A 27,148-nucleotide genomic window follows, 5' to 3' on the forward strand; every position below is an offset into this window, starting at 1 on the left:
ACATCCTGGACCCTTCTGATCTGCTCCCAGCCTGTTGGACCACCCTCGGGAAGGCCGCTTCCAGCAGGGGCTTGGGGATGGCCGTTCTCCCTCATCCTGGGGATGCCCGTGGCCTTCCTCCGGTGCACCTTCTCCTGCTTCCTGGGTCCTGCCTTGTCTTACCTCTCATTTCGGGTGGGCCTGCCCTCTAGATTCGGAAAGTATTGCTCTTCTACCCTCAGGTTTGATGAACAGTATGGCCGAGCCGTGGGTTCCAGGTTGAAAATTATTTTCGTTCAAGCTTTTGAAGGCACCGCTCTTCTGGCCCCCAGGGCTGCTGCCAGGACCTGTGAAGCCCTGATAGCTCCTGACTCACGTTCTCCCTTGCTCGGCTTCCAGGCTGTTCTCTGGGCCTCCGTCACTGTGTCAGGCCCCCAGGCGCTCCGCCCCGCCACCCCCCGCCCCTCCCCCCGTCAGGCCCCCCTCCTTACTCCGTCCCCCCACTCCTACCCCCGTCACTCCATCGCCGTCACTTCCTGGCTCTCGTTTGCTCACTGCACTGGGTGCTCAGGGAGTCCTGTCGATGTGGAGACCCACAGCCTTGGGTTCTGAGGGACTTTCCTTCATTATCTGTTTGAGGAGCTCCTCCCCTCTCTTTGCTCTCTTCTTATTGGGTTGTTGGACTTCCTGCATCATGCTCTGGTTTTCTTACGTTTTCTCTAAAATTTTCTTTTTCTTTCTTGAAGAACTCAGCTTTAGTTTTCAGCCCTTCTGCCGACTTCTACATTTCTGTGATCACTTTTCTGCTTCTCAAGCACTCCTTTTTGCTCTCTGAATATTCCACTGTATAGAGAATCTTTTCTGCTTTCCTTACTAAATGCACGTTCATCCCTTACTTCTCTGAGGATGCTATGGGCAAGCTCTTTTTTTCATGTCTCCTTCTCCCTCCACAGTCTATGCTTCCTGCCATCTGCATTTCCTGCTTGGTTTCAGTCCTACTTTGGAAATGCCTGGTTATTTCTCGGACGTGTGCTCGCATTTCAGAGTGAGCCTCTGGCGTCCTGGGTGCTCACGCCGTGGAGAGCTGGGGCTCACTGGAGGGTAATCTGCGTGCTCCGTTTCTTGGGGAACCCCTGATGCCCGTATATTAAGCCCTTTTCCCACAGGTTGGTGAGATCCCCCAGTGCCCAGTGTCCAGGGAGGCGAGACAGTGAAGGAGTCAGGGGTCTCAACATCCAGCTAGTAAACGTTCACTTCATCCCCCAAACTGGAGGTTCTCTGCTTTGTCCTCTCCAGGGAATAAACCTTCAGATTTCTACCAAGATGAAGGCCTGTCAGTAACTGGAAAACCTGGGGTTCTGCCTCTCAGCACACTTTCAGCTGACGGCTCTGTTTTAGCTCCACCTTTACCCCCGGCCCCCAAGGGGAAACTGTACTTCTGATCCCTGCACCTTTGGGGCTCACTCTAGTTTAAGTGGGGTTCCATCCTGACTCTCCCCACTGCCCACATGGATTTCGGCACTTCTGGGTCTGCTTCAAGTAGCTACCACTTCACCATCTGCTTTTCAGCTTCCAAAATTACGTTGCTGACGTAGCCTCCCATTCACTTGGTCCTTGATTAATTTACACCTCAAAAAACAAGCAAACCCAAAAACCCTTTACTGTTACTGTTATAGCATCTTGAGAGGTAACTGAGGTTAAGGCTTGTGTTCAATCTGCCATCTTTAATCAAAAGTCTATCAACCGTACGCCCTGGGTAAGGTAACGGAAGTACCAGGAGAGGGTAATTTGTTGAAGTTCACGAAACCAGTGAGAAAAGAAATCAGAACCTGATCTCAGGTCTGCCTGATCCTGAAGCCCAGCCCTTTCCAGGACAGCTCACGGCCTCTCCCTAAGAGCACGGGGCCTCACCCATCTGGAGCTGACTGCTGGAGATCTGCCCCCTGAAATCGGCACCAGCCTAAAAACTACCGGCCCTGGGAGATTCCGGCGACTCTCGGCGTCTGCTGTTGCCACTCCCCGTTCCACACCATGTCCTGAACGCCCTCCACGGTCACTCCCTGAATCCTACCCACAGCCCAGGCTCTGCCCTCTGCCCTTAGTTTGAAAGGGTGGCTGACAGGGAAGGGAATGGCTCCCAACAGTGGGGCCCTGGCCTAGGCATAAGGATGCCAACTGTCACCTCCTCTGGTGGTCAAAAGATTTCTGAGAAATCAAACAAATTCCTTCTCAGAAAATGTCTGGGGTCTTTTTACCAAAAAGGCAACAGAGGGACACTTTTACGTCTCACGCACCAACAGCCATTGCTTTATCTCCTGATCAACCCTAGACCCTGTTTGACAAGCTTGCCCTACGGGTCCCGAGCAGATCAATCACTTCTCTATAGCAAGTGGGTAAGAGCACAGGCTCTAGAATCACACAGGCTGGGGTTCAAATCTCTGTCACTTACTACCTGTGTGGACTTTGGGCAAGTTACATAAGTTCTCCAATCCTTGCTTTCTCATCTATAAAATGGTAATAGTCACAGCATACACTTTATTGAGTTGCCATTGGTTTAAATGAGATACTGTGTGTTACACATTAATTATAATACCCAGCAGTGCACAGTTAATAAACACTAGCTCGTATTTTATTTTTCCTGCTATTATCACATTCAAGAAATATTTATGCACAAGAAAAAACTGTAACTATGTATGATGACGGATGTGAACTACTCTTGCTGTGGTGATCATTTTGTAACACATACCAACACTGACTCATTATTCTGTTACACCTGAGACTAATATAATGTTATATGTCAATTATACCTTAATAAAAAAGAACTGTTTATGTCGCAAATTCACTGAGGATTTATTAAAACATCAACTATGTCTAGAGAGTTATGTTATACTTTGTGGAGGATACGGGAATGAGCAAAAATCATGTCTATCTTTAAATGGTTTCTGGCCAGGTGCCAGGTGGGGTGAAGAGCACGGGTGTCCTGTACAGTGTTAACCAGGAATGAGGCGGGAGGCCAGCACGCGCAGCTCCCGGCCCCACAGTGAGCCTCGGGGGCCCTGGAAGCTGGCCTCTGGGTTCCTAAGGCTGTTCCCAACCACTCAAATTTCCTAAACAATGTATACCGGGGACAGAAACTTTGGTTATGTAAAAGTGTGAAATGATGCAAGCTACTTGAAGGATACCGGAGATAAACGATCTATTTATATTTTTATGCTGAAGACATAAATAGAAAAAAACGCAGCACCCAAAGAAATGTTCCTTAAAATAGATGTACAGCAAGGATGAGAGATATATGCAGAGAACAAACAGATGCTAACTATATACCTTTTCACATCAGCCAGAACTCTGCAAGACTCATTAATTCAAGGAGATTTACCAAGCACCATCGTAATGACAGAAATTAACCCTCTGACAAACTGGGACATGGTGTGCTTCGGTGATTTTTTAAAACATTTTGTGATAAGACTGTTGAGACGGAATAATGAGGCACTCCTAAATCCCAGCCCTGACTATTAACCCACAGACATCACGAATCTACAGGACAACGTTATTTTATTCAGCATTCATTTGCTCAGCAATGAGGGACCAGGCGCCCACTAAGTTCCAGGGCCCCCTGGGGACAGAGCAGGGCAGTTCCAAGTTCTCATCCCTAAACTAGCATCTTAGCGTTAGCTTGGACACTGAACATGCTAATAAAGAATATTTTTACATAACTAAAAAAATGCCATAAAGAAAAATTTTAAATGGTAGCAGACTTGAATGATATGCCTCAAATAGAGCTGGGTAAAGAAAACCCCAAAATCTAACCTAAAGGATTTGAATTATTTGAAGGGTAGAGGGCCAGAAAAAAAAAAGACAGAGAGAGAGAGAGAGAGAGAGAGAAAGTGTGGAGGCTAAGATTAAGAAAGAAAGCATCAGAAAGGAGAGTAAGGAGTTTTGGCGCTCATCAAGCAGGGACTGAGGAAGGACACATACTCCCCCCGTCCCTTCACCCTGTGAACGGCCCGTCCTCCAGGAGGGGAGGGAGAGGCCCTGAGGCAGCACCCACCCAGGAGGAGGAGGCTCCCCAGAGAGCTGTGATTTGAACCCAGGCTTTCTGGCTCCTGATTTCAAGCTCTTAACCATCAGGTTACAAGCCAATCACAGGAGCGGCAGAAAGGGGGAGATCCCAGCAGTTTGTTTGGGTCACGCGCTTGTTTGGGACGTGCGGCGGGATCGTGCTTGGTGATCCCATGGAGGTCAGAGCACGTGCTTGTGTTCTACCCACGTTTAATTCTCATCATCTCAGCACCTGCCCCTCCACAGGGAAGCATCAGGCTTTATCCTGAACCTGTTCTTATTATATTGGATTCACGTGTGGTGCCTCACATATTAAAGGGACAAGCTTCTCTAACTTTCCAAATGAAGAAGGCAGTGATTTGGATGAGTTTGACAGAATAAGTTATATATTTTCCATGGTGATACAGACATCAGAGGCCATCAATCAAACACCGAAACTTCCCCGATAATTCTAATCAACACTCACGCAGGTCTAGCTGGTAAACGGATGCACGCTCTGTCTTTCCTACCTTGTAATGTTAATTCCATTTGACTTTGAGGACATAGCTGATTATGTTAAATTTCAGTTTGAATTTCCAGTATTCCTTCTCATCTTCTTGGCTTACTTCGAACCAAGGCAGTCAACCAATATATCCTGAAGATCTGCTCTGTGCCAAACACTCTGCTAAGGGTACAAAGATGAATAAGAAGACGTTGGTCCCGACCAGGAAGGAGGAAAGAGGAGGCGGAAGAAGGTGGGCAGTCAAGCTCCCTGCTTGGAATGGGATGAGGGCAAAGACCCTCCCTGGTAAAAGATAGCTTACCGCAGAGGACAGCTGTACCCTTCCTACCTGTGGGTGAGGAGCGCAGCAAACCAAACCAAACCTAAAGTACGTGGGGGTCCGTGTTTTCATTGTGCTGAGCCTGTACCTCAAATGTTGGCAGCAAGCAATGCAGACATGGGGGGTTTCCTCTCTCGTCCCAAGGTATGTCTGCTGAAGACAGTTACAAGGAACTAATTTTAGTAAACAGATTCATAATCCAAACCCTACTAGGCATTCTTCTTACAAGGCTTCCTCTTTTCTAAAGCAGAGGTGCCCTGGCAAGGCTGGAGTGGACGGGGACACAGAATGATCCCACCCCTCACTTCACAGCCAGGAAGTGAGTTCTCAGGTGTTAAGGGACTTGTCCAAGGCCACATGGCTGGTGAGTGGCAGAGCCACCGCTGCCCAGACGTGTCCTTCCCTAACCTAATTCTCGTCGTAACACTGTAGCCTCGATACGAAGGGCGGCAGGAGACACGTTCTGAGGACAGCGAGTGGCCGTGGGAATGAGAATGACATTAAGAGTCAGAATTACGGGCACCAAGTAACCCCAAGAAAACCTTCCCGTTCCCATCCTGTGTCTCCCCACCTCTACTCTACACGAAAACTCACCCTCATCTCAACCCACCAAACCACGAGGCTTTCATTTAAAACAACAGCTGGACCTGAAAACGGGATGGCCTCCTTGCAACACCCTAATTCCAATTAACTAGTGAGTAAAAAACATGTAAAAATGCCTCACTCTTTGAATGAAGTGTGAGACCATCAATCGCCACATGGCACTAAACAATGAGAGCGTGGAAAATGTTCTTTGTTGCAACGTGTGGTTTATTTATCCTAGAGCCTACGGAAACATATGAGGCTGGGCAGTTAATTTTAATATTTCACACGTGCCGATTTTTTGAAGCACCAGCTTGATTCAAAGCAGCCCCCTGTGCCAGACACACATTTGCCAAGACAAAGGCCCTGTCTGACCGGACCTAATCCCCCTGGTTCTCAGGCCCCCTTCAACTTGAAAGCCTCCACCCACGCCAGCTTCATTTCTGCTGCAGTTTCACACCCATGGAGGAGACATCAGAGGACGATGAAGCAGGAATATCACCGCGTGGCCCTGAACAAAAGGCACGTCTGCTGTTGGGCTGGGACTCTGGTCCTGCAGGGATGAATCTGCAAAGCTCGGCCAGGGTGTGGGGACCATGTAGGGACCAAGGGAGGAGCCGGCCACACTCCCTCCTCCCGCCCTGGGGTCTGTTCATCTCCTTACGCTCTGCTCCAAGGTAACATTCAAACCGACCCCAAGGCTCAGTTTTCTTTGCTTGTGACTCTAATTAAATAAATCTAAACTATCAACAGATGCACTGGCCCAGAACCTTGGCCAAATTCCTCCTTGGATACTAAAAGCCCATTCTGGCTGTTTTAACTCTGCCTGCAAGCAGGTAAGGGCAGCCTGGGCAGAACCCAGTTTTACACCAGAGGCAGAATGACTGTCATTCAGTTTCAGTGGTTGCTAATATTTATTAATGGGTGAAAGGTCTGCAGGATAATCTGAGAAGAAGTTAAGCCTCTTTGAAGGTGGGAAGGACATCTTATCCAAGTCAGTCAGTTTTACTGCAAAGACGTTCAGTGAAGCGCTGTTCCGTGCCTAAGTATCGCTGCTTCAGAATCCTAAGATCTGAGTCAACTAAGGGTTTATTGAGTCTATTTTCATTAAGATGGCCTGAGTTTGTAGCCATTCCCATTTGTAAACATATTCAGAGGACGATCACTAAAATAAACCTGTCATTCATTTTAGCTTCTTTCAGTCCTTTTTCAGAGGGTAAAAAATTTAAAAACTATATTATTACCTACTGGGAGTGGGAATGCAGGTCATCACGTGAGCTAGCCATTGACGCTGAGTTAAAACTGGAGGGTCAAACCCTGGCGCGTCCAGGCTTTTCTCTGGGGAGAGCATCGCTGGGCGAGAATGCTTCCAAGGCAATCACGTGGCTGAGCAACCAAGATCACACGGGTAGACCTGCTGACATCCTTCTGGCTATTTGAGACAAGGGCTAAAAGGAACCAATATACACGACTGGCCCCTCTCAACGAAAGGAAGGGGTTGTGCTGTGACCGTGGGCAGAGGGCTCCTGTCTCGCTGACAAATGGGGACAACCTTCCCTGCCCACCACTGCCCCGCAGGTGACTGTCACCATAAAGAAGGCTTCCGCTTCTCCGGGTGCACGTGTTTTCATCATACTTTCCTCGTATGTTCTTAAGAGTTCGGGCGCTTGTTCTCAGCCCGCAAGCACCTGGGGCCACAGACCTCCTGTCTCCTTGACAGAAACTGCGTGGTCCTCGCCTTCTCAATCACCCCACCGCCACCTACTCACCCCTCGCCTCTTCTCGCGTTTTCCTTTCACAGGTAGAATTGTTCCAAGTCTTTTACTTCCCTTTCCCAGGCCCCTGTGTCGCTTCTTGGACTAATAAAGACCAGGTTCAACTATTGCGTGGGCTGGAGACTGTGTACCAAGCTGGCCCCCGACCTCCTGGACACCGGGCGAGAAGGTGGTCTAGCGACCCAAACGCCTCCCTGCTGCCAGAACGAATGCTTTCACGAGAGCCAGCTGGTTGCCTCACCTTTGTGTAGCAGGGCATCGGCGGCCATCACCGATGCTGCCCCAAAGAGCGGGGACGTGTTTACCAGGGGATGAACGGATGTTGACATCCCCACCTGGAGCAGCCTCCATGCTTATGAAATAGCCCACAGCCTGTGCATATCAGCACCTAGGTTAGATTTTTTCCTTCTTATCCTCCTTTTCTGCCCCTCTGATCTCACATCTTGTTTCTAATCACAGCTCAGAGTGAAACACATGTAAGCGCTGTGGTAGCACTCATTGATTAGAAATCATTTTCAGAGGGAATGCTGTAACAAGGGGTTTTGATTAAAGCTGGATTATTATTTTGATTCTTTGTCTCACCCACGTACATTTGCTCCCTCCTCCTGGAAGAAAATTTTTGTGTGCGTGAAGGTAGATCATAAGGGAGTTAAGAGTTTTTCTTAGAGTGGGGCTATTTATTTCCTTAATTAGCCTAAAATAAACATTTCTTTAAAAAGCCACTTTTGTTTCTTTTTACTGAAGCTCATGTTCTGAGCTCATAATGGCATTTTCTTCGATCCCATCTCTCTGGGATGAAGCCATGCTCAGGTCAAGATGCTCTGTGTTGCAGGGCCAGACCCCACCAGAGCCAGGGTGGATGTGCCCATCAAGGCTGCCGGGTGAGTATCACGAGGACACAGACAGACTTCTGAAGACGTGAACTGGGCTGCGGAGGGTTTGATGCGTCCGGTGAGCTTACCACGGGCCCCATCCTTCTGTGCTGCCCTCCGGCACGCTGGACTCAATGACAAGCACCCACACAGCACAATGCACCCCAAAGCCGGCTTCCTTTACGTTGTTTACAGCTGTGTAAATTACTCTCTCATCTCGTCCTGGAGAGCAGGCATCCAAGGTCAGACAGAAGCTGGAGAGAGTTGCACAGGAGGAAGTTCTATTTTCTTTTTTTTGACATTTAAAGAAACCCTCTTCCATTCTTCTTCCAGAGGTGCTAGGTTAGATTCCACACACAGGGGCAAACACAGGATATATTACATCAACCCTCAGTTACTGCTTTAGATGGGTAAAGAATGATCTCAGATATTCCAAAAGGTTTTTAAAGTGAAAATATTATTTTCAGAATAAAAGTTTTATCTTGGAGTAAACCATCAGTAGTCCTTACTCCGAATAATCAGAAAGCTTAAACAATGGACAAGTGACTGAAAAGAAAGTCGTACCAGGGATTTACATGATCCAGGAGCACACTACACATGGAATGTCCTGGCTCAGTTATAGTTCAAGCTTAAGCCTGTACTGTTCTACATTTATAGTTTTCTATGCAGGTGTCTAAAATATGTATTATATATATGCATGTTATCCACACATATGCATTTATACACATACGTATGCATGTATTGGTAGTATTAGCATAAGACTTTGGCTAAGGGACTTTTATTCACTTAATGGATATTTACTAAATGTCCAACCATTATGGTAAGCACTGAGGATGACAGACCAGGACGACAAGATTCCAGCCCTCGAGGGTCTAGTCTAGTGAGAGATGAAAACGCTAAGTGCACCACAGTGTTAGTGACAGACACGTAGGTACGATGCACACCAAAGATAAACAGCTCTCCTCAGAGGACAGGGGTATCATGAAAGGTTCCCTAAAGAGAGTCATCCTTGAGTTGCATCGTGGAGGTGTTTGCCTGGCAGCCTGTGTATTTGAACTCTGGTACCTGGTAACCCAGGCTTGGTGTGTGTGGTAGCCACGGTGGATAGGGAAGCATCTTCTGAATTAGTTCCCTGGGTATCATCAGTCCTGCGTTTCATTCCCTGCCCTCGGCATCAAGGGAACAGAGCCTGGGAGTGTGCTCTCCTTAGGCTGTTGACGTGCAAAATCCAATGGACAGCTCAGTCACAGAGACCCCGTGGGGCAGAGCTGCTGGCGTGCCCCCTGCTCGCGACTCTGCGATGACACACCACTGTGGGGATGAAGAGCGCCAGGGAGAAGAATGGGGTTGTGAAAATAAGGACAATCTTCTGAAAGGGCTGTCTGCCCTCCTCACCGCGCCCCTTCCAACAGGAAGAGGAGGTGGCCTGTCCCCAGCTGCTCTGGTCACGAAGCCTCTGCTGTTAGAAGCCTCTGCATGAAACCTCTGTTGTTAGTTACTATGTGAGCAAGCCAGGCCTCGGGTCTATTACAATGACCTGGAAAAATAAGATTCAGGTGTTTCATCCGATGCGGGGGGAGGGGTGGGAGACGGCCAATGCCCAGGTTTGATTTGGTGGACCTGCAGGATCGGAAGCACAGTGGGAGCTGATGTGTCTTCTTTAAGTCTTGCCATGACCACTTAACAGCTGTGTGACCTCAGGCCAGCGACTCAGACTCTCTGAGCCTCAGTCCTCCCACTGTACCAGCATATAATACAGTAGCTCATACAGAACAGGTACTCCATAGTCCCTGCGTCTGTGCGCGCACACACACGCACACACACACACACACGCACACACACACACACGCACACACACACGCACACACCCTAATTAAATTGCCCACATAGGATTATAGGAAAAAGACTTGAAAGACACACACTCATGAAAAAGTTCAACATTACCTTGGGGATACAACCTTTAAAAACTTAGTCCAAGAGTGAAGCAGATAGCAGCAAAATGGAGCATGATTTTTAAAAAAAAGGATTATTCAAAACCCTCCAGAGTATTTGAGGGTTGACTGTTGATTAGAGACACCTTACCTTAGGGAAGTATGTGACCCTTGGACACTCTGCTCAGAACAAGGAGAAGAAAGCAGGTGAGCCTTCGAAGACCTCCGTGTTCTAGCCGGACGCCCAGACCTGAAGCAGCAAATGCGCAGCTGCAGACGCCAGTGTAGGGGCGCCGACCACGTCGGTAACGGTGAGTGACAGGCTGGTTCTCGAGGACCCTGCCTGTCAGTCAGTGAAATCTGCAAGTACACAGACACCTTCTCAAGGCCCTGCACCTCAGGGGCCTCACTGGCACTTCTCTCACTGAATCATTTGCAAATAAAGAACCAGATGTCTAGTAAAGAAGACAGGAAGGTAGGTCTGATTCCCCAATTTACAAGACAATGTGGCCTTTCCCAGGCACCTCAGAGTTTCCTACGGGGCATTTATGCAAACGGTCTGATAAACTCTGAACCAGTTCACTCTACCTAAGCAAGAAGAATCAATCTACTTTTCATTCCTGAAAATCCCCAAAGATATTCTGAACACACCTGATGGGATTCCCAGATGAGTGCAAATCTTCAGGAGTTAAGTGCAGAGTACAAACATCGTTAACATTTCATATGCAAATTCCAAATAATGACTGAGAACAATATGGCTTCCGGTTACATTACGTGATAACTCCCATGACAGGACACACGACACACAGAGCACCAGGCACTGGGAATATGTCCGCAGCCACAAAGAAGGCTGCAGGACACGTGTTAAAATTTAAAATTCAATCATTCTGCTTTAAACAGTATTTGGATGTACTTTTACGAACTTCATTGCATTTTAGACTTTACAATGCTGCTTTTAAGGTAGGGTTATGACACCAAGTTTTTAGGTGAGGAACCAGTGGCTCGTCCAGATGAGAGAGAAGCTGGGTGAGAACACTGACAGCCCATCGACTGATGGCACAGGGACGCTAGAGAAATGTCTTGAGGACTAGGACTTTATCCTGCAGTGCACGGGCTCTGCAGGCCGTGCCCCGTGCCCCGTGCCCTCGGGGCTCCTGAATAAGTCTCGTGCTCAGGCCACAATGCTTCTTGTAAATTAGTGTAACAATGCTATTTTATTGTATTGTATTTTATTTATTTATTTTTACGGGCCTCTCACTGTTGTGGCCTCTCCCGTTGCGGAGACGCACAGGCTCAGCGGCCATGGCTCACGGGCCCAGCCACTCCGCGGCATGTGGGATCTTCCCGGACCGGGGCACGAACCCGTGTCCCCTGCATCCGCAGGTGGACTCTCAACCACTGCGCCACCAGGGAAGCCCAACAATGCTATTTTAAAAGACATCTAATGGTCGATGTGCTCTGGAAATTATTCTACCGTGAGATAGATTCTAAAACACCAACAGATGATGGCAAGGGAGCATCATCTCCTAAAAATGACTGATCTCCCCGTTTCATGGACACTGACGGCAACTATTTGGTCATCGCTTATATCATCAAATCAGCTGCTCACTGAACTCCAGGTCAGAACACGGCTGTCTTGTGCAGGATCCCTGTGGAATTTAAGACTCTACGGGGCAGACTTCTGTCCAGAATCAAAACCCTGAGAATCACAGACGCAGGGCTTGTCCAGAATGGAAGTCTCATGAGATAGCCCCCTGCAAACAGATGTGCTGGCTGCAGAGTCCAATTCTGTTGTTTCTTCCCATTTCCTCTACCAATAATATCAAACCGCTTACAGCCTAAAGCATTTACTGTGCTCAGAAAAAAAAAAGTACATTGCCACCTTTTCTTAAGGTATTAAAACAATTCCTTCTCAGATCTTAAACCCCATCACACTTTTTTTCTTTCAAAATATCCTCTGCCTTCTTTTCTTCTCTTCCTATCCAAAACAATTAGACCTCAAGAAAGCGACTTTGTTGTTTATTTTCATCAAGCAGCTGTACGCCTCTTTTGAGTACGAGCTTAACTATGGTAAATGTAACACGCAAGCCTTCTAGCTGGAAGCTCTGCTGCTCTGGGTGTGTAGTGAGTGCTTACATTCAATTACAATTAGTTTCTCCCAGAAGAAACTCGCCACTAGGATCTCATCACCACCACCGACAGTAGTTAATTCTGTATACGTAGGTGCCAGGCCCTGCAAAATAACGTTTAAGGTAGGTTCTAACCTTAATTCCATCGTAAAGACAAAGAAACTCAGAGAGAGAAAGGAACTTGCTCAAAGTCCCACAGCCACCAGCTGACAAAGCCAGGACCTGTAGCTGGGGCAGGCTCCAGGGCCAGTGCGCTGCTCCGTGAAGGCCCGCCAGCCCTGAGTGACCATGCAGTCCATTCCTCTCAGGACTTATAAGAAATAAGACAGAATATGACAAAACCACATCGTGTAGCCATTGCAGATCAACTGAGCTCCAGAAACCATGACCCAACCTCAGGAGAGCAAGTAACACTTGTGAAGACAGGCTCCCCTTACATCTGCTATGGACTGTTTGGATCTATTTTTCCATAGAACACTCCCATGTGATACTTAACAGATAAAACTCCCTTATCTTTATTGGGGGATAGGGTGAGAAACTGATTTTAAAAACATAATGCAAGGGCCCAACTGATAAACAAATATAAAGGTTTAAAATTATTGATACTGTTTCACTCAAACTTTAATGTTCAAGTTTGGTGATGATAAAGAACTAAAACCTCCTTCTAACTAAAATTATTAGTCACTCAAGGCAGCATACCAACAGATCATAATAGCTATTTTTCACAGTTGCTTAAAAGTGTGTCAGCACAACTGAATGTAATTTTAATTAAACAAATTTGCAATTATGAGTACAACAACTGCCTTGCCATTTTTACATTACAGCATGAGCTAAACGAAAAAAACAATCCCCCTTGTATTGCAAGCAGGAAACCTAAGTAAAAGTATTATTTAAAATAGTTAAACAGGGACTTCCCTGGCGGTCCAGTGGTTAGGACTTTGCCTTCCAACGCAGGGGTGCGGGTTCGATCCCTGATCGGGGAGCTAAGATCCCATATGCCTCGTGGCAAAAAAACCAAAACATAAAACAGAAGCAATATTATAACAAATTCAATAAAGATTTTAAAAATGGTTCACATCAAACAAACAAAAAAAGAATAAACTGATATTATTAAAATAAAAATAAAATAAAATAAAATAGCTAAACAGTGTGATTACAATATATAAATGTGTAAATCGGGTCATATGTTACAGAGTCCAATTTCAACCTGCACCTGGTCCAGCCACTGGCCACGTAAAGCTGCCTGCAGGGTGATGTCCAGGCAGGGAGGGGGGTCCACACCAGGTGTGGAGCGTGAAGGAGGGGGCACCACTGTCCGGGGGCCCCGCTGCAATCTCTAAGACACGTTCGTTTCCTGAGAAACACTTGCTCTGCTTTGAAGGTTGGAGAGACCTTGAATTTTGGTTTCCTACTAACTATTAGGACTTTTCCATCTTGAATATCTCTACTGATCTCCTTTACTTAAACAATGCCGAGAATAGCTTCTAATCAGACCAGGCTTCTCAGGAGTTTGATCTGCTGAATATTGCCAGATATATTCCTGCATCAGAAACGAGATAACATTATTTGGGATTCATATTTAAATCGGTTCTCTTGCAGGAGGAATCCTGAAACGGAGAAGTGCAATGTATAGGTATCCATTGATTTAATCTAGGTCAGAAAAATAACATTCTAAATATAATCAAGTCTCTGTTTTCCTCGCAATATGTTCCTCACTCTGCTTGCCGTGCTTGCTTCCTCTCATTTTGGGAAGGCTGTTTTTGGGCTGAGAGGTGAGTGCAGGTCAGGTCTGACCTCTAGAACTGCGCCTGCGTTGGACTGTACTGCACTTCTGTCCCCCAGGTGGACTGCAAGCCCCCCCCAGCGGGTGAACAGACCCCTGCCACACAAAACCAATGGGAAGTATATGTGATATTAAGGAGTGTTTCCTCCATGTGCCATTTTAAGAAATGCTGCTCAAAGTATCGTTTAAATCCTAAATCCTATTCATGTTTAGGTCCTAATTTTCAGGCCACATCCTCTCCTGAGTTGATACATCGGCTACACCCCATGAATGAATCTAATGAGGCTTGTATTAAGCGGGCCGCCCCTGTGTGCGGAGCCGGTCTCTAATCACCACATCCTGCTTTTCAGAGGGCCTGGACGAGGCCCTACAGCTGTCCTAGTCCATCCTTTAAATGAACCATACAGGGAGGGAAAACAGGAACAGGTAAGGGACAGAAAAGTGAAACTTCCCTACAGCATCACTCCAAGTGAAAACTGCCAGACACACAGCTCTGAAGAGGCAGGTCTAGGCAGCAGAGTTGGGACAACTTGTTTGCTCTGTGATAAATCAACCCTCGGTGTATATCCATGAAATCAAGCATTCTCTAATTACTAACATTTGTGGAATAAATATAAGTGAAGCCACGATGGGAGGAAAGGGGAAGAAGTATGATTATCCAAAGTATTTTCTGGAACTGAACTTTCTAAAGGCCGATCCGTGTGGCCTTGGTGCCCGCTGGCTGGACCCCATCACCGCGCTCCGCCCCCAGCCGCTGCTTCTCCACCTGGAGGTCCTGGGTCACCCTGCTGAGCCCCTCCCTCACTCTCTCTCCCTCTCTCCCATCCCCTAAGCCTTCCCTGGGGCTCTCCTCTCATCCACCTCTTCTCCTGTTCTAGAACTTTCTGGGGTCCCAGTCACGCCCAATGCTCCAACTCCCGAGTATGTATTCTAATACTGGCCCCCCCTCGGGGGCTCTTAGGTCAACTTTCCTGTGTGCCCCACCTCAAGCCAAGAAGCTCAAAGGCACCAAATAATCTCCCTGAAAGACTGCTCCCCCCACCTGCTCCTTATGGCATCATCAACCTCCATCCTCCTAGTCACACGGGTCCAGGTCCTGGGAGCTGTATTTCCTTCTGGGCCCGTGCTCTCTCCCTGCAACAGCCCACCTTTCCCGGGGATCCTAACTCCTAAATATCTCCCCCACCAGCCAGCTTCTTCCCACAAGGCTCCTGCCACCGTCTCGGCGAGAACGCATCTTCTCTCACTCAGACTGCACACGTGTGCTTCCACATCTTTTCCTAGGACCCACCTCACCCCTGGCCAACACGGTGGCCACAGGAAAGACAGATAATCCTTTGTGAACTGCAAGTAGCTGGACCAGCTCAGTGACTCCCCACGAGCTCGACCAGATAAGTCCACGTTTTTATAAGGGAATTCAAGGCCTTTATGATCTGACCCCTTACAAACTCTCGGTTCATCCTCACCCCCCGTGTGCCTGCACGCCAGCCACTCTGAACTCCTCTCCCATCTCTGTCTTCCTGTCTTTGCGCAAGCTGTCTGTTCGGCCTTGGCCCCTTCCATATCTAAGTCCTGTTTGCCTTCAAGATTCAGCTGAACCATGATCTGTGAAAGTTTCTTGAGCATTTAAGGCAAAGTAAGGCGCTGCCCTTCTTTGAAATCACGGTGGTGCATCGCTCATCCAAGGCCTCTGACTGCACACTGACTGCGGATATCTATCTGCACCGACCTCCTCTCAGACTGTGAGCGCCTTGAGGACAGGAGCTCATTTCTAAAAATCGATTTGGTATTTCCGGGCGATGAGTATCACAGATAGCACGGTGCCTCCCCCAGGGTAAGTGTGCAACGCATGTCCCCTGGAACGAGCGCGTCACACCAAGAGAACATTAATTTTTAGCCACTCCAGCTCAGAGGAAAAGAACCATTTAAAACTCATACCGAATAGAGACGTTTGGAGACCGAGGCCAGCTGCAGCTCATCTCTGTGCTGCTCTAAGTTCTCTGACAAGGAAGCTGATGGCTTCAGCCTGTTTCCTCTGCCTTCTTGCCCTCTTCCAGGGCCCAAAGTGACTGGAACTCATTTGGTCTCCAGGAATGGAAGCCCACGTCCCAAGAGCTTAAGGGACAGGGGAGTTGCGCTGGCTTATGGAGTCTGAGGAAGGACTGTGGGAAGGGCCGGTGCAGCTGGGCCCCAGCACACGGTGGGACGAGGGACTCCACCTCGCCAGCATCTTCCCTCCACCTCCCATCTCTACTCTGCCACTTCCTTCCCTCTCTCTCTGCGCACCTTGGGAAACACGGCCAGAGATGGCTCCCAGGAAGACCACTTACAGCTTAAAAGCTCTCTTTGGTTTTCCACCCAAACAAGACCGAGAAGAGGCCCATTTGCCCAGCTTTGTTAGGTGCTCACCCCTGGACCAGTCAACTGGGCCAAGGGGCAGAGACCTACCGGACCAGCGTGGAAGCTGCCCTATCAAGGCTGCATACGCGGGGGGCAGAAGCTGCTTCCAGAAAAGGATGCCGGGGTCCACTACTCCTGTGACTCTGGACAGGACAGCTTCGGCACATACTGGTTTGGAAACTCCACTTTCAGGAGATCGAAAGCTTCTCTGCCTTCCCTGTGCAGACAGCTTTTTTCTCCCTTTCATGTTACCTTCCTTCAGAAAGTTTCCTCGCTCATCACCTTGTGGCAAACAAACATACATATAAACACATTACAATTTGATTCCTTGAATTTCTATCCTGCCTTGTGATCTCCCCTCTTCCAATGAGAAAAGGGTTTTCTAGGTAACCATGGATAATCTGCATACTTCCAACACCCCCAGTTTCCTGATCCTGGGAGCTCAGAGCTTTAAAATATATTTTATATAGGATACGACCAACCTTCTTAAAAACACCTTTTCCCCCTTTTCTTTCCTTCCTTTTCTCTATCTGAACATTTGGTCCAAACTGCACTATTTTTAAACCAGCCGTTTACTCAGAACCCAACTTATTGAAACCTAATTCCTGTTCCTACGTATCAGTCCTCACCCCACTTTTCTCTCCTGTAAGAAACCATCATAACTGATAGGAAAGAATTCCGGTCACTCGACCAGAAAATGTTACCAACTGGGGTGTCTTTTTGGTCTACATGGAAAGGGATGTCTGTTATATCCTGAGAAAATATGACGTAATGTATGAATGTTCTTTCTTTTTCTTCATCATTCATTCACTAAGATCTTTTAAGTGAGTGTGGTTACTATGTTCTAAAACCCAAAGATAGTAGAAAGTTCAAGACCCAGTGCTTGACACTAATTCACAGTGCAAGGGTGGAAAAGTGGATAAATGCAATGCGATATGGCAACTGCTAAAACAGAAGAATGTGTTAGAAATACTCATTCTACCATCACCACAGAATTTCAAAAACTGCATACCGGGTGCGTGACTGGACGGATGATCTAGGAGAAATTACCATATTTAATGAAAGCTGGGCTCAGTGATTATTTATTCCAGTAAAATTTTGTGTAAATGTCTAGCCCACGGCTGCCATCTCTTGTACAAATATTTCACCTGCTTAATTTTCATTCCTAGTTTCCTCTCTCCTCATCTTACTACTGTCTCTTTCAGGAGCAAGTGAAGGCTAAGAAAAGTAGCCACACCTGTCAAACACAGACCCAAACACTTTGTGAGGTTCTGTCTCCTCTGAGAAGCAGGACACACGTGAGACATCTTACAGAATAGTCATTAAGGCAACTGGCATTTTGCTGATTTTGTCCTCGTTTCCGAACAGCGCTCGCGTGGAAAAGATGTTAGTGTAAACGAGACTTCGCCAGGTCCAACCTGGAATCCCCAGCCTTTGTCTGATGTGTTACCTGAAGGGAGAAGCCGAGGGGAGGACGTGCGGGAGGGGCCCTACGAGGCAGGTGGGAAGATGGGGCTCAGGCAGAGGTGACAAGCGTGACCGGACTCCGCTGTGCACAAGCCTGGAACACACAGGACACCACGGGGCTCTGAAGTTCAACAGTGTGCCTGCTGGGGAAGTGGCAGGACCGGCGACGCCCGGCCGGAAACCCTGGGGACCTGATGAGAGCCGTCGCCGCGTTCAGTGGAGTAGGGTTGTTGGTGAACACACACGACACGCCCTCTGGGGCTTCCAGAAGACCCTGAGGGGGCTCTGTTGGAGACGGAGACCCGTGTGAGCAGGTGGGTGGTGACCACCGTGACATCGGAACAGAGGTTCCTTCGTTCATGTCCTCGGCGTCTGACCCATCCTCTCACCGTCACGAGCGGCCCCACTGAGACGGGGATGCCCTCCTTGTACCACGTTGCCTTGAGGCGCCCTTCTCTCCTCGTGTAAATCTCACAGAACATTCTACCTTGCTCTTTCCTCACTAGATCCCGATCAAATTCCCACGATGAAAACACCCTCCCTGGCCCCTAACTACACTTGAATAAACAGGCCACAGTGAAGCTACGGACTATTAAAACGAAACAAAACAAGCACAGGAGGACGCGCCTGTAAAGGACCTGCTGCGCTCCTCGGTTTTCTAACTGCACTGCTCCCCATGTCCCCCCAGCACCGGGTCTCAGATTCTGCCTCGTTCAGACTCAGACCCCGATCCCAACTCTGATGCGGAGACCAGCTGGAGCCCTGGGCCAGCAGCTCCCAGCAGACCATCCAGGCGGCCCTGCTGGTGGCCGTGGCGCAACGCCCGGGGCTTGCACCCCAGAAAGTGGCCCCCACGGCCCTCCGAGACAGCCTGAGCCGGGCTCCACTCCACTCGTGGCTGGATGGCTGCCCCGAAGCCTGGCTCCTCTGCCCCGCCTCACACCTCCCCGTGCTACTGACTGCTCGGCCCTCTACCAAGTCCCTAAGACAGACACCCTAGACGGTGGGTACCACTGGGCCCACCAGTGCGCATCGCTGGTCCTTCCCCCGGAGGGACCCCTCAACCCACACGTGGCCGCCCCCTGCCTTCTTTGGTACACCTCCTGGCTGCTGCTTGAGCCTCAGCTTGACCAAGTTAAGGAAAATAAGTCGCCCAGGAGACACTGGGGCTGCTGCACGGTGCCGCCCCCGCCTGCTTGCGGTGGGAGTCGCGGTCCCGGACTGTGTGCTGCCCCCGCCCAGAGGCGCTGGTGGCAGAAAAGGCTCGATTCTCACTCAGGACACCAGCCAGGTGAGGCCCAGGTCCACCAGGGCACCTCTGCCACTCAGAGATCTGAAGTTTTGAAGACTCTCCCACACAGGCCTCACCTGTGTGCCCCTGAGACATCCTTACAAATGCAGGCCCACCTGTAGAGACTCGGCCCCCAAATCTCTACTGAGGATAACTGTGTGGGGGCACTAGGCACAATTCTGAGCTCGCACAGCGTCAGGCTGTATTTGGGTTCATGCGTCTCTTGGTCGCCAGGACAACACGACTAACTCTGAGGGCTGCAGTACATTCGGGGCCAAGCCTCCGTGGGCCGTGAAGAGTGAGGTGACAGACACGGGGACAGACGGTGAGGGAGGGCGGGGGAGGGCTGACTCCCATGGCTGTCTCCGGGCGTACATTTGGGTGGCAGCCCGTGGAAAGAAGTGACCCTGCGAACTGGGTTAAAAACTCTGAAGACCCCAAATGATTGAAAGCCTTTCTCATAATTGCCCCAGATGGTGGGCCCCCACCCCACTTCCGCCAGCAGATCGGAGACTTCCCATCCCGCGTGCTGCCCTCGGGGCTTGTCCCCACTTGCTCCACTCTGATCAGCACTGTGAGGGCGGACAGGCCACCGTCAAGGGGCGCGAGGCGCTCTCACCTGGCATCTTGGAAAGAGGGCGTGCAGTCTCCACGCTACAAAAAGGCACACAGGATGCCACGCGGAGACACAGCCAGAGGACCCCCCCGAAAACTGCTCACTGCAAGCTCAAGAGGAAAGAGTGGCTTCCGGGTTAGTTTCCACAGAGGTGTGCAGTGACACAGCAGGTCACTGAGGACGCGTTCACCGGGCGCCTGGCCTCTGGCCCAGTCTCACCAGCATCAAGCAGGTGCTTTGCTCCCTCCCTCCTCTGTGCAGACCTGCTCCTCTGGGACCCGGGCAGCCTGCGGGTGATCCCGAAGAACCCTTCCGCAAATGGCGAGGTCCCGGGGGACAAGGCCGAACAGGGAGTTTGGGGACTAAACTAATTGTGTTTTAACGCGTCTCATGCTGGTGGCCAGCACGGCTACTCTGTGATCACAATAAAGCGCACACCTCGTGGGCTGCTTTAAAAAGAAGGCCTGGGGAAGGAGGGTAGGGACGGGATCGGGAAAAAGAAATATCAGGCCAAAAATAGTCTTCTTAGAACTGCCTTCCGGGCTGTCGGAACCACAACAACAGAAGTTCTGATACTCATGCCACCAGCCCTGCAGTAACAATGAAGGAAGAGCAAGGAGACAGGAGAGTTCTGATGCCGTCTCCTCAGCACCGCATGCTGTCAATTTCAAGGGGGACGCCATTTCTGACGAGCTCTCCCAAGATTCACTGGAGTTGGCTTCTCATTGCTGGCCAATCTTTTAGTTCCAATAAGTGCACTTACTCGGCTCTGTCTAAAGAAACAAGACCAGAGATGCAGACCAGAGATGTCAGTCCACCTGCCACTGCCCGTAGCGTTTTCCCAACATACAACCCAGAGAATGGTCCCGTGGACTATAGAGCCCTGCTGGCCGGTGTCTGTGCCACTGCACAAAGTATTTTTATTTTGTTTTGCTTAAAAATTTACTCCTCAAGTTGCAGGAACACCAGGCACCGTTTCAGATGACAGCATTATGTGAAGTCTCATTCTCTTCCGTCTAGTATCAGAGCTTCCCCATCATCTGTAATGACTGCCAAACCGCAGCTGACTCGCTCTACTGAGGTCACTCCTTATTTTAAAAAAACAACACAGGTTGACCGTGAAAGTCACTGATTTATACTCGAACACCTAGCAATTTTTTTAGAACTTTGTGCGATTTTCAAAGCATTCACATAGATAGGCTCATCTTGTGTCTGCGGCTACCACTTAAAGACGATATTCGTGCTCATCTTAAGTTGGCAGGTGGGGACCCTGAGGCTCAGGGAGCCCCAGTCCCAGACACCTAGGATGTGAGGGGTCAGGGATCAAGGCTTCTGACTCTGAACCCTGAGCTCTTTCCTCAGACTACACCGCCTCCCCTTCCAGTGCCATAAGCCATTCCTAGTCATCTAATAAAAGCTCCTTCAAGGAATGAAGGAGGATTATTAAGTATCCACCGAGCATCAGGATGTGAGCCTCCTTCCAATAATATAAACCCTGAGGGAGGGTGGAGGGAGTTACTGTGTCCTCAGCCCCCAAGGTGTGTCCCTCAAGTGGAACAGCCTGGAGAAGTTTAAGAGCAAGTGAAGAGTACAAGACATGACTGAGCCAGCAGGCAGGAGCGGTACCGAGTCCCACACGGGGAGGAGGAAGGCAGTGCTCCCGTGTTTGTCCTGAAAACTGTCCAGCGAACCCTTCTGGCTGAAGATGCTCGGCCTCTGGCTTCGTGTCCAGAAAGCGGGGCCGGGCGGTTTATGGTGGCCCCTGACTAGACCAACAACGGGCTCTGGAACCAACAGTGGCTTCTCCGCAGCCTGCCCAGACCTCAGGAACAGCCTGGTGCAAAGGGCTCTGCCCAGCAAGGGGGATGACGCTTTGCTCAGTTAATCAGGCTGCTTCCTCTCGGAACTGGTACTGGGACAGTGGAGGGGATGGGCCAGAAAAGACTTTGGCCAAGGCAGCAAGGGGCGGAGACATAAATGTGCGTGTAACTTGGGCTGGGGGGTGGCGGAGGGGACGGAGGACGCAGACACTGGCCAGGAGGGGCGAGGACAGGGACAGAGCCAGGGGCCCAGATGCAGAAGGTCTCTGGTCTCAGACCTGCCTCGGTTCTGAGTAGCTTTCCAGCCCTGACGCAGGTGTATCCTGAATAAATCCCCTCTGTCCTGAAGAGGCCACCATGAGGGACTCTGTCACGGCAACAAAACAGCCTAACAACCCAGAGTTGTTTTTACAGAAATTGAACGTTTCCACTAAAGAGCGCTGACTCACAATCACAGTCAGGACTGGGGACGTGTCATTCACAAGGTGTCAGAGAGGAGACAGACACACAGGGCCCGCTATCCTGGCTCCTGGGTAACTCTCCCCAGACCGATGGCCTCTTCCCTCTGAATCTACAGCCCTAGACACGGGCCTCCCATTTCAAGTCGATGAAAGTTACTGAGCCTCAATTACGTGCAAGAGAGCAGGCAGGTCTTGATGAGGTTTAACCAAACTTATTGTACCTCATGCTTTTTGTTGCTAAGTTCATTTCTCCTATGTTATCTGGCTCCGTAAGAACTGGGATCTTGCCTTGTGCCCCCAGTGAAGCCAATGTTTCCTATAACACAGGCACTCAAGAATCAGTGGGTAAATTTGTTTATGGCCTGCCCCTTGTATTTACCATCCGGCCTTCAACAGAAAAGGTCTGCCACCCCCTGCCCTAGATATTTCCTGAGAGTCAGTATGCAGTGGGCCACCATTACTAAATAATGTATTGTTTTCCTCAAGTATGTCCTTTTCCTCAGGGCTGTAAGAGCAAGGTTTACCTTTGGTTGTCCGTAACGAAGATCTGAAAAATAGTGGCTTAAACAAGATACTTCTCTCTCTTGTGAAAGTCTAAGACTGAATCGACTCCCCAGTGTCAGAGACCCAGGCAACTTCTGTGCTGTTGTTCCCCACACACAGCTTCCACTGCCAAGGTCACACCATGGTCCAGAATGGCTGCCAAGGTACCAGCCGTTACATCCACATCCAGGTAGAAGAAAGGTAAAGGACAGCCTCAACCCAGTTTTTAAGGAAACTTCTGGAAATGCCACTAAAACCTTCTACTTATAAATCACTGGCTAAACTCAGCTACATAGATACACTTTGCTGTAGAGGAAGCTCAGAAGTGTAGACTTTTAGTTGGCTAGGTTGGTTAGATAAAAATCAAAGTTATATATTTTTATAACGGGGGGTGGGATGTTGAGAGATAACTAGGAATCTCTGCCACAGGAACCTTACTGCCATCCTAGCCCCTTAGTAAGACAGTTCAGGCGCTGGGCAGGTTCTCCACTGCGCCAGGGCCCCGGGCTACCCCACAGAGTCTATTTTCTGTAAAGTTAGCAGACAGATATCATCTGCAAGCTCCAAAATATATTTAAAATCTGCCAAAGCAGCTGAAACCAAGTAGAAGCCAAATGGGAGGAAGTGAAGAGAAGGAACAGATAGGCAGATCTCAGAAAACACCAGCATAAATACTTCTTCAGAGCCAAGGGTTCCAGTTTAAAGTGCAACGTCTACATCACCAACAAGGGTCAAAACGGGTAAACAAAGGTAAATCTGTGTGTAACAAGTGCAGATTTGGGGCAGGAGGCAGAACTCCACGAAGAACCTAAGAGATGAATGAGTCATATTTAAAGAGAGGTTGGTTTTTGGCGGTGGAGGGAAAAAAACGCCTTACAGTTGTGAAACAGCAGTCCTGAGTGACGGCCTTAGCCCCTCCCACCACGCCAGCCCCACCTCAGCCCCGAACCTTGTGCGAAGAGCTGGTTCCGAAAATCCAATGCATTCAAGTATGAGTGACAAAAAGGCAACCACACGCACTCCACTGACGCATCAATCAAAATATGGAAAAAAGATAAAAATGGCAGAAAACTTACCGACGGGGAAGTCACGGAAAAATGTTGCCTTTGGAGCACATGAAACTTCTGGCCAAATATTTTGCAGTGAATTTTAAAAACCAAATGAAGCAATTTGTTTAAGAAGGAAAAATCACAAAGCAGAAATGACCCCGGTCAGAGACAGGAAGAAAACAGGGAGAATTGAAATGCGAGCTTGAAGACCTCAGAAAAGGAGGGGAAACAAAGGAACTGAAGATGGAAATGGAGTGTGGGCAAGAAGAGGCCACAGAAGACCCAGCGTAGGGAGGTGGGCAGAGAGGGTAACAATGGGGAAGCACCCAAAAGGAAGTGGCGGGAGAGAGTTTTAAAACGTTAGAGAGAAAACAGCAGCAGGCAGAGGAGTCAGATAAAGAGGGGCGGGGCACGCATGTCTGGACCCCCAAGGGAGGGGTGAGAAGAAAGAGATCCTTACAGACATGATTCAAGAAAAATTCCCTAAGACCCAGGTGGAGCCAAATCTGATTAGAGAGAGACAAGGATTTACACCCCAGGGAGGGCAGGTCAACACTGAGAGGGGTCCTGCTATTAAACTTTAAAGATAAAGAATCTTTTAGGAAGAAGAGGAAAACAATCAAGCCCGGCCTCAGATTTCTTTAAATCAAGTTAAACTTGAGAAGACAACTGAGCTACACTTACAAGACCCTCACCAAAAAATGGGTGAGCCAAGGATTTTATATCCAGCCAAGCTGTCATCTAGGTATAAACAGAGAAACACGCAAGAGCTCATGGGATGTCGTTTCCCCGAGTCCTTGAGCACACTTCTAGATTCACATTTAACTCCTAGGACATAATACAGGTCTTGGCGTGTGCTAAGTGCTTAATAAATATTCAGTGAGAGACTAACAAAACAGCTTTTTCTCCACAAACTGCTCTTTCTGCCTCATTTCCTTGGTACTTGGAATGTGATATGGTAAGAGATCACTTCCCAAAACAATACCAAACAGCTCCAAGATTATTTAAAACCTTCTGTTTCATATCCTTTGTCTACTAAGGCAGGAAAGATTAAACATGTATTTTAGAAAGATTTTCAGAAAGTACTGGTATGCTGAATGTTAGCTATAAATTCCGAATACATTTGTATCTTAAGCACTAGGTTGCAGCAACACTTTATAACATACTTCCACACGCCATTTGCCACACGTAAATAAAAAAGGATAAACTCAGAAAGTTTCTTACTTACTTTGGATGTTCAAACTTGTCTATAAGATCAACTTTTTCCACCAGGTCTCCTCCAATTGTTCGGACTAAGTCATAGAAATCGTTCTCTGTGTAGTTCTCGCGAGGTAACCAGAATGAGATGTCGTTGATCACAGCAGGGTATCTGCTGAGAGGCTAACAAAATGAGAGAAGAAAAAAAGAGATTGATTAGTTAGTTGGATGACAACGTTTAAGTTTTTCATGGCAAGTTTCACGTGGGCTAGTTAGAAAATGCTGGCAAGACATTATTTCAGCGCTTGAATTTTCAGGAACAAAATGAACTTAAAAGATAAGTCAGTATTCAAAATTAGCAAATTCCATTATGAATATTATAGATTCTTATCACTCTCATGTGTAACACTACCATGTATTATACTCACACTGCCATTAATGCTCAATTTGGTATAAAGCAATTTGAATATATCATATTTCAGTTTTTTTCCATTTGAATACTAGAGGAGAAAAGTCCACATTTAATTAACAAGCAATTCATTAACTTCTGTGATACTTTCAGGAAGCTGTTTTTATAGAGAAATAAGTAAGGGCTTGTCAAAATTGATATTTCAATTAGTAATGTCATTATTTGTTAGTATTTCTAATTATTAAGGGAGTACTTCTAATTATTAATTATATAGGGGGTTATTTTTCAAATTATGCTTCTAAGGATGTGATAGACACAAAGGTAGCCATTCCCCCATTTTATCCCATATTTTCCAGTTTATTGGGGCTCACTAACTAGTTCATTATATTAGATACATATATTTTTAGAAGTTACCACATTTGTTTACATGGCTTAAACATGTACATCACAAATACATATTTATATATTACAAACACACACATATATATAAGATAGCTGTGATGTAAGTTACCGCCACAATAAAAAATGTTTCATTAAACGTTTCATTACATAACTATGAAATCCATACAACTAAGGAAATATCTTCCAATCTGTTAGGAGAACAAGTTTATAAATTGACTTACACCAAGCCTGGTATCACCGTAAACCCCCTGGTGAATCACTGATTAGAAAAATATAAAACTTTTTAAACGGCAAAACCTCTGAAGAGCCAAGTACTCAAACATAAATGATTATTCAACTTGAAATACCAATAAAGTTGTCAAAAGCATCGGTTCAGAACACACATTTCAAACGAACATATTAAAGCTACCACCCAGGTGCTCCTGACAAAGTACCACAGCTCCTGAGAAACACCCTGTTTTCTTGGAGTCAAGATCCTGTGATAAATAATACGCGGGTTAATGTAACATTGCGAGATGGTGGCAGTTGGGTGGTTACACAGCGCTTTTCCTTTTCCACTTAAGGAACGTGGAGATTCAGGAGTATTCAATAAGAGGCAGGGGTTGCCAAGAATTAGCATGAAATCGCCTCTTCGATGACAGACACGGGAGGAGGGACCCGACTGGGCACTGGTGTCAGGAACCCGAGAACATGTTGGTCAACGTGATAGTGCAGTCAGCCAGAGTACAGGCCCCAAGACGTTAAAAAATACATGGTATATGTTATGGTAAATACATAAAAACAAAGGAGAAAAACCCAGACCATTGTACTGCAAACCTAGTTCAAGCTAACAAGTGGGAACAAGTTTAAAGTAATGGTGACTGGTTCCTTGTGAACTTGCAAGCAGGGTCAAACCGCAGGCCTTTCACAGCTCCTGAAACGTCCTCTCTCTCACTTCTTTTCTTGCACGTGAATATCTTTTCATCGTTTTTTGTTTGTTTTCTTTTTCCAGTGAAAGCATGTGGGAAGCAAACTCTCAGAACCGACATGGCTGAAATCCCCACTCGTGAATCATCCGGCAAAGCACAAAATTGTAGGTTTACCATTGTCTGCCCTCAGCGCTTGGAAAATACTTCTCTGTACCCGTTAGCAACGACGACAAGTCTGCTGTCGGTCGGAGCTGCTTCTGCGCAGGGAATCTGTCATTTCTCCCTGGCAGCGTGGAAGGGCTTCACCTTTATCCTGGCAGCTCTGATGACGTCGGGCCTGCATTTATCTTGGGGTATTCTGCCCGGGACTCAGCGTGTGCTTCCACTCAGAGGGTTCATGTACTCATCCAAGTTGGAAAATTCCAGCCACGACTTCTCTGTCCTCTTCTTCTAGGACCGCGATTCTCCATATTGTGGGGCTTCTCGATCTGTCTTCCATTTCTCTTACCTGATTGATTTTCGGGTTTTAATCTTTACGTATTTGTGCTGTCAAGCTCTCCACAGAGTTCTGGAAACACCAAGGTGACTTCCACTCAGCTTTTAGCCACAGCTAAGTGTGGCCAAAGGCTGACTCTGCAGCCGCTCCGGGCTACG

At 48.0% G+C, this 27,148-nt stretch overlaps 1 protein-coding gene across 1 annotated transcript in view; it reads right to left on the reverse strand.

Annotated features, from left to right (window-relative positions):
* The window catches only part of FARS2 (phenylalanyl-tRNA synthetase 2, mitochondrial), a 388,891-nt gene that overhangs the window by 114,494 nt on the left and 247,249 nt on the right, over positions 1-27,148 (reverse strand). The window contains exon 7 of the mRNA XM_032650151.1: positions 24,807-24,958. Coding sequence (XP_032506042.1) covers positions 24,807-24,958 — 152 coding nt within the window. The remainder of the gene's footprint in view (positions 1-24,806; positions 24,959-27,148) is intronic.

The sequence above is a fragment of the Phocoena sinus genome, chromosome 11 (assembly GCF_008692025.1).
Source record: "Phocoena sinus isolate mPhoSin1 chromosome 11, mPhoSin1.pri, whole genome shotgun sequence".
Taxonomy (NCBI): Eukaryota; Metazoa; Chordata; class Mammalia; order Artiodactyla; family Phocoenidae; genus Phocoena; species Phocoena sinus.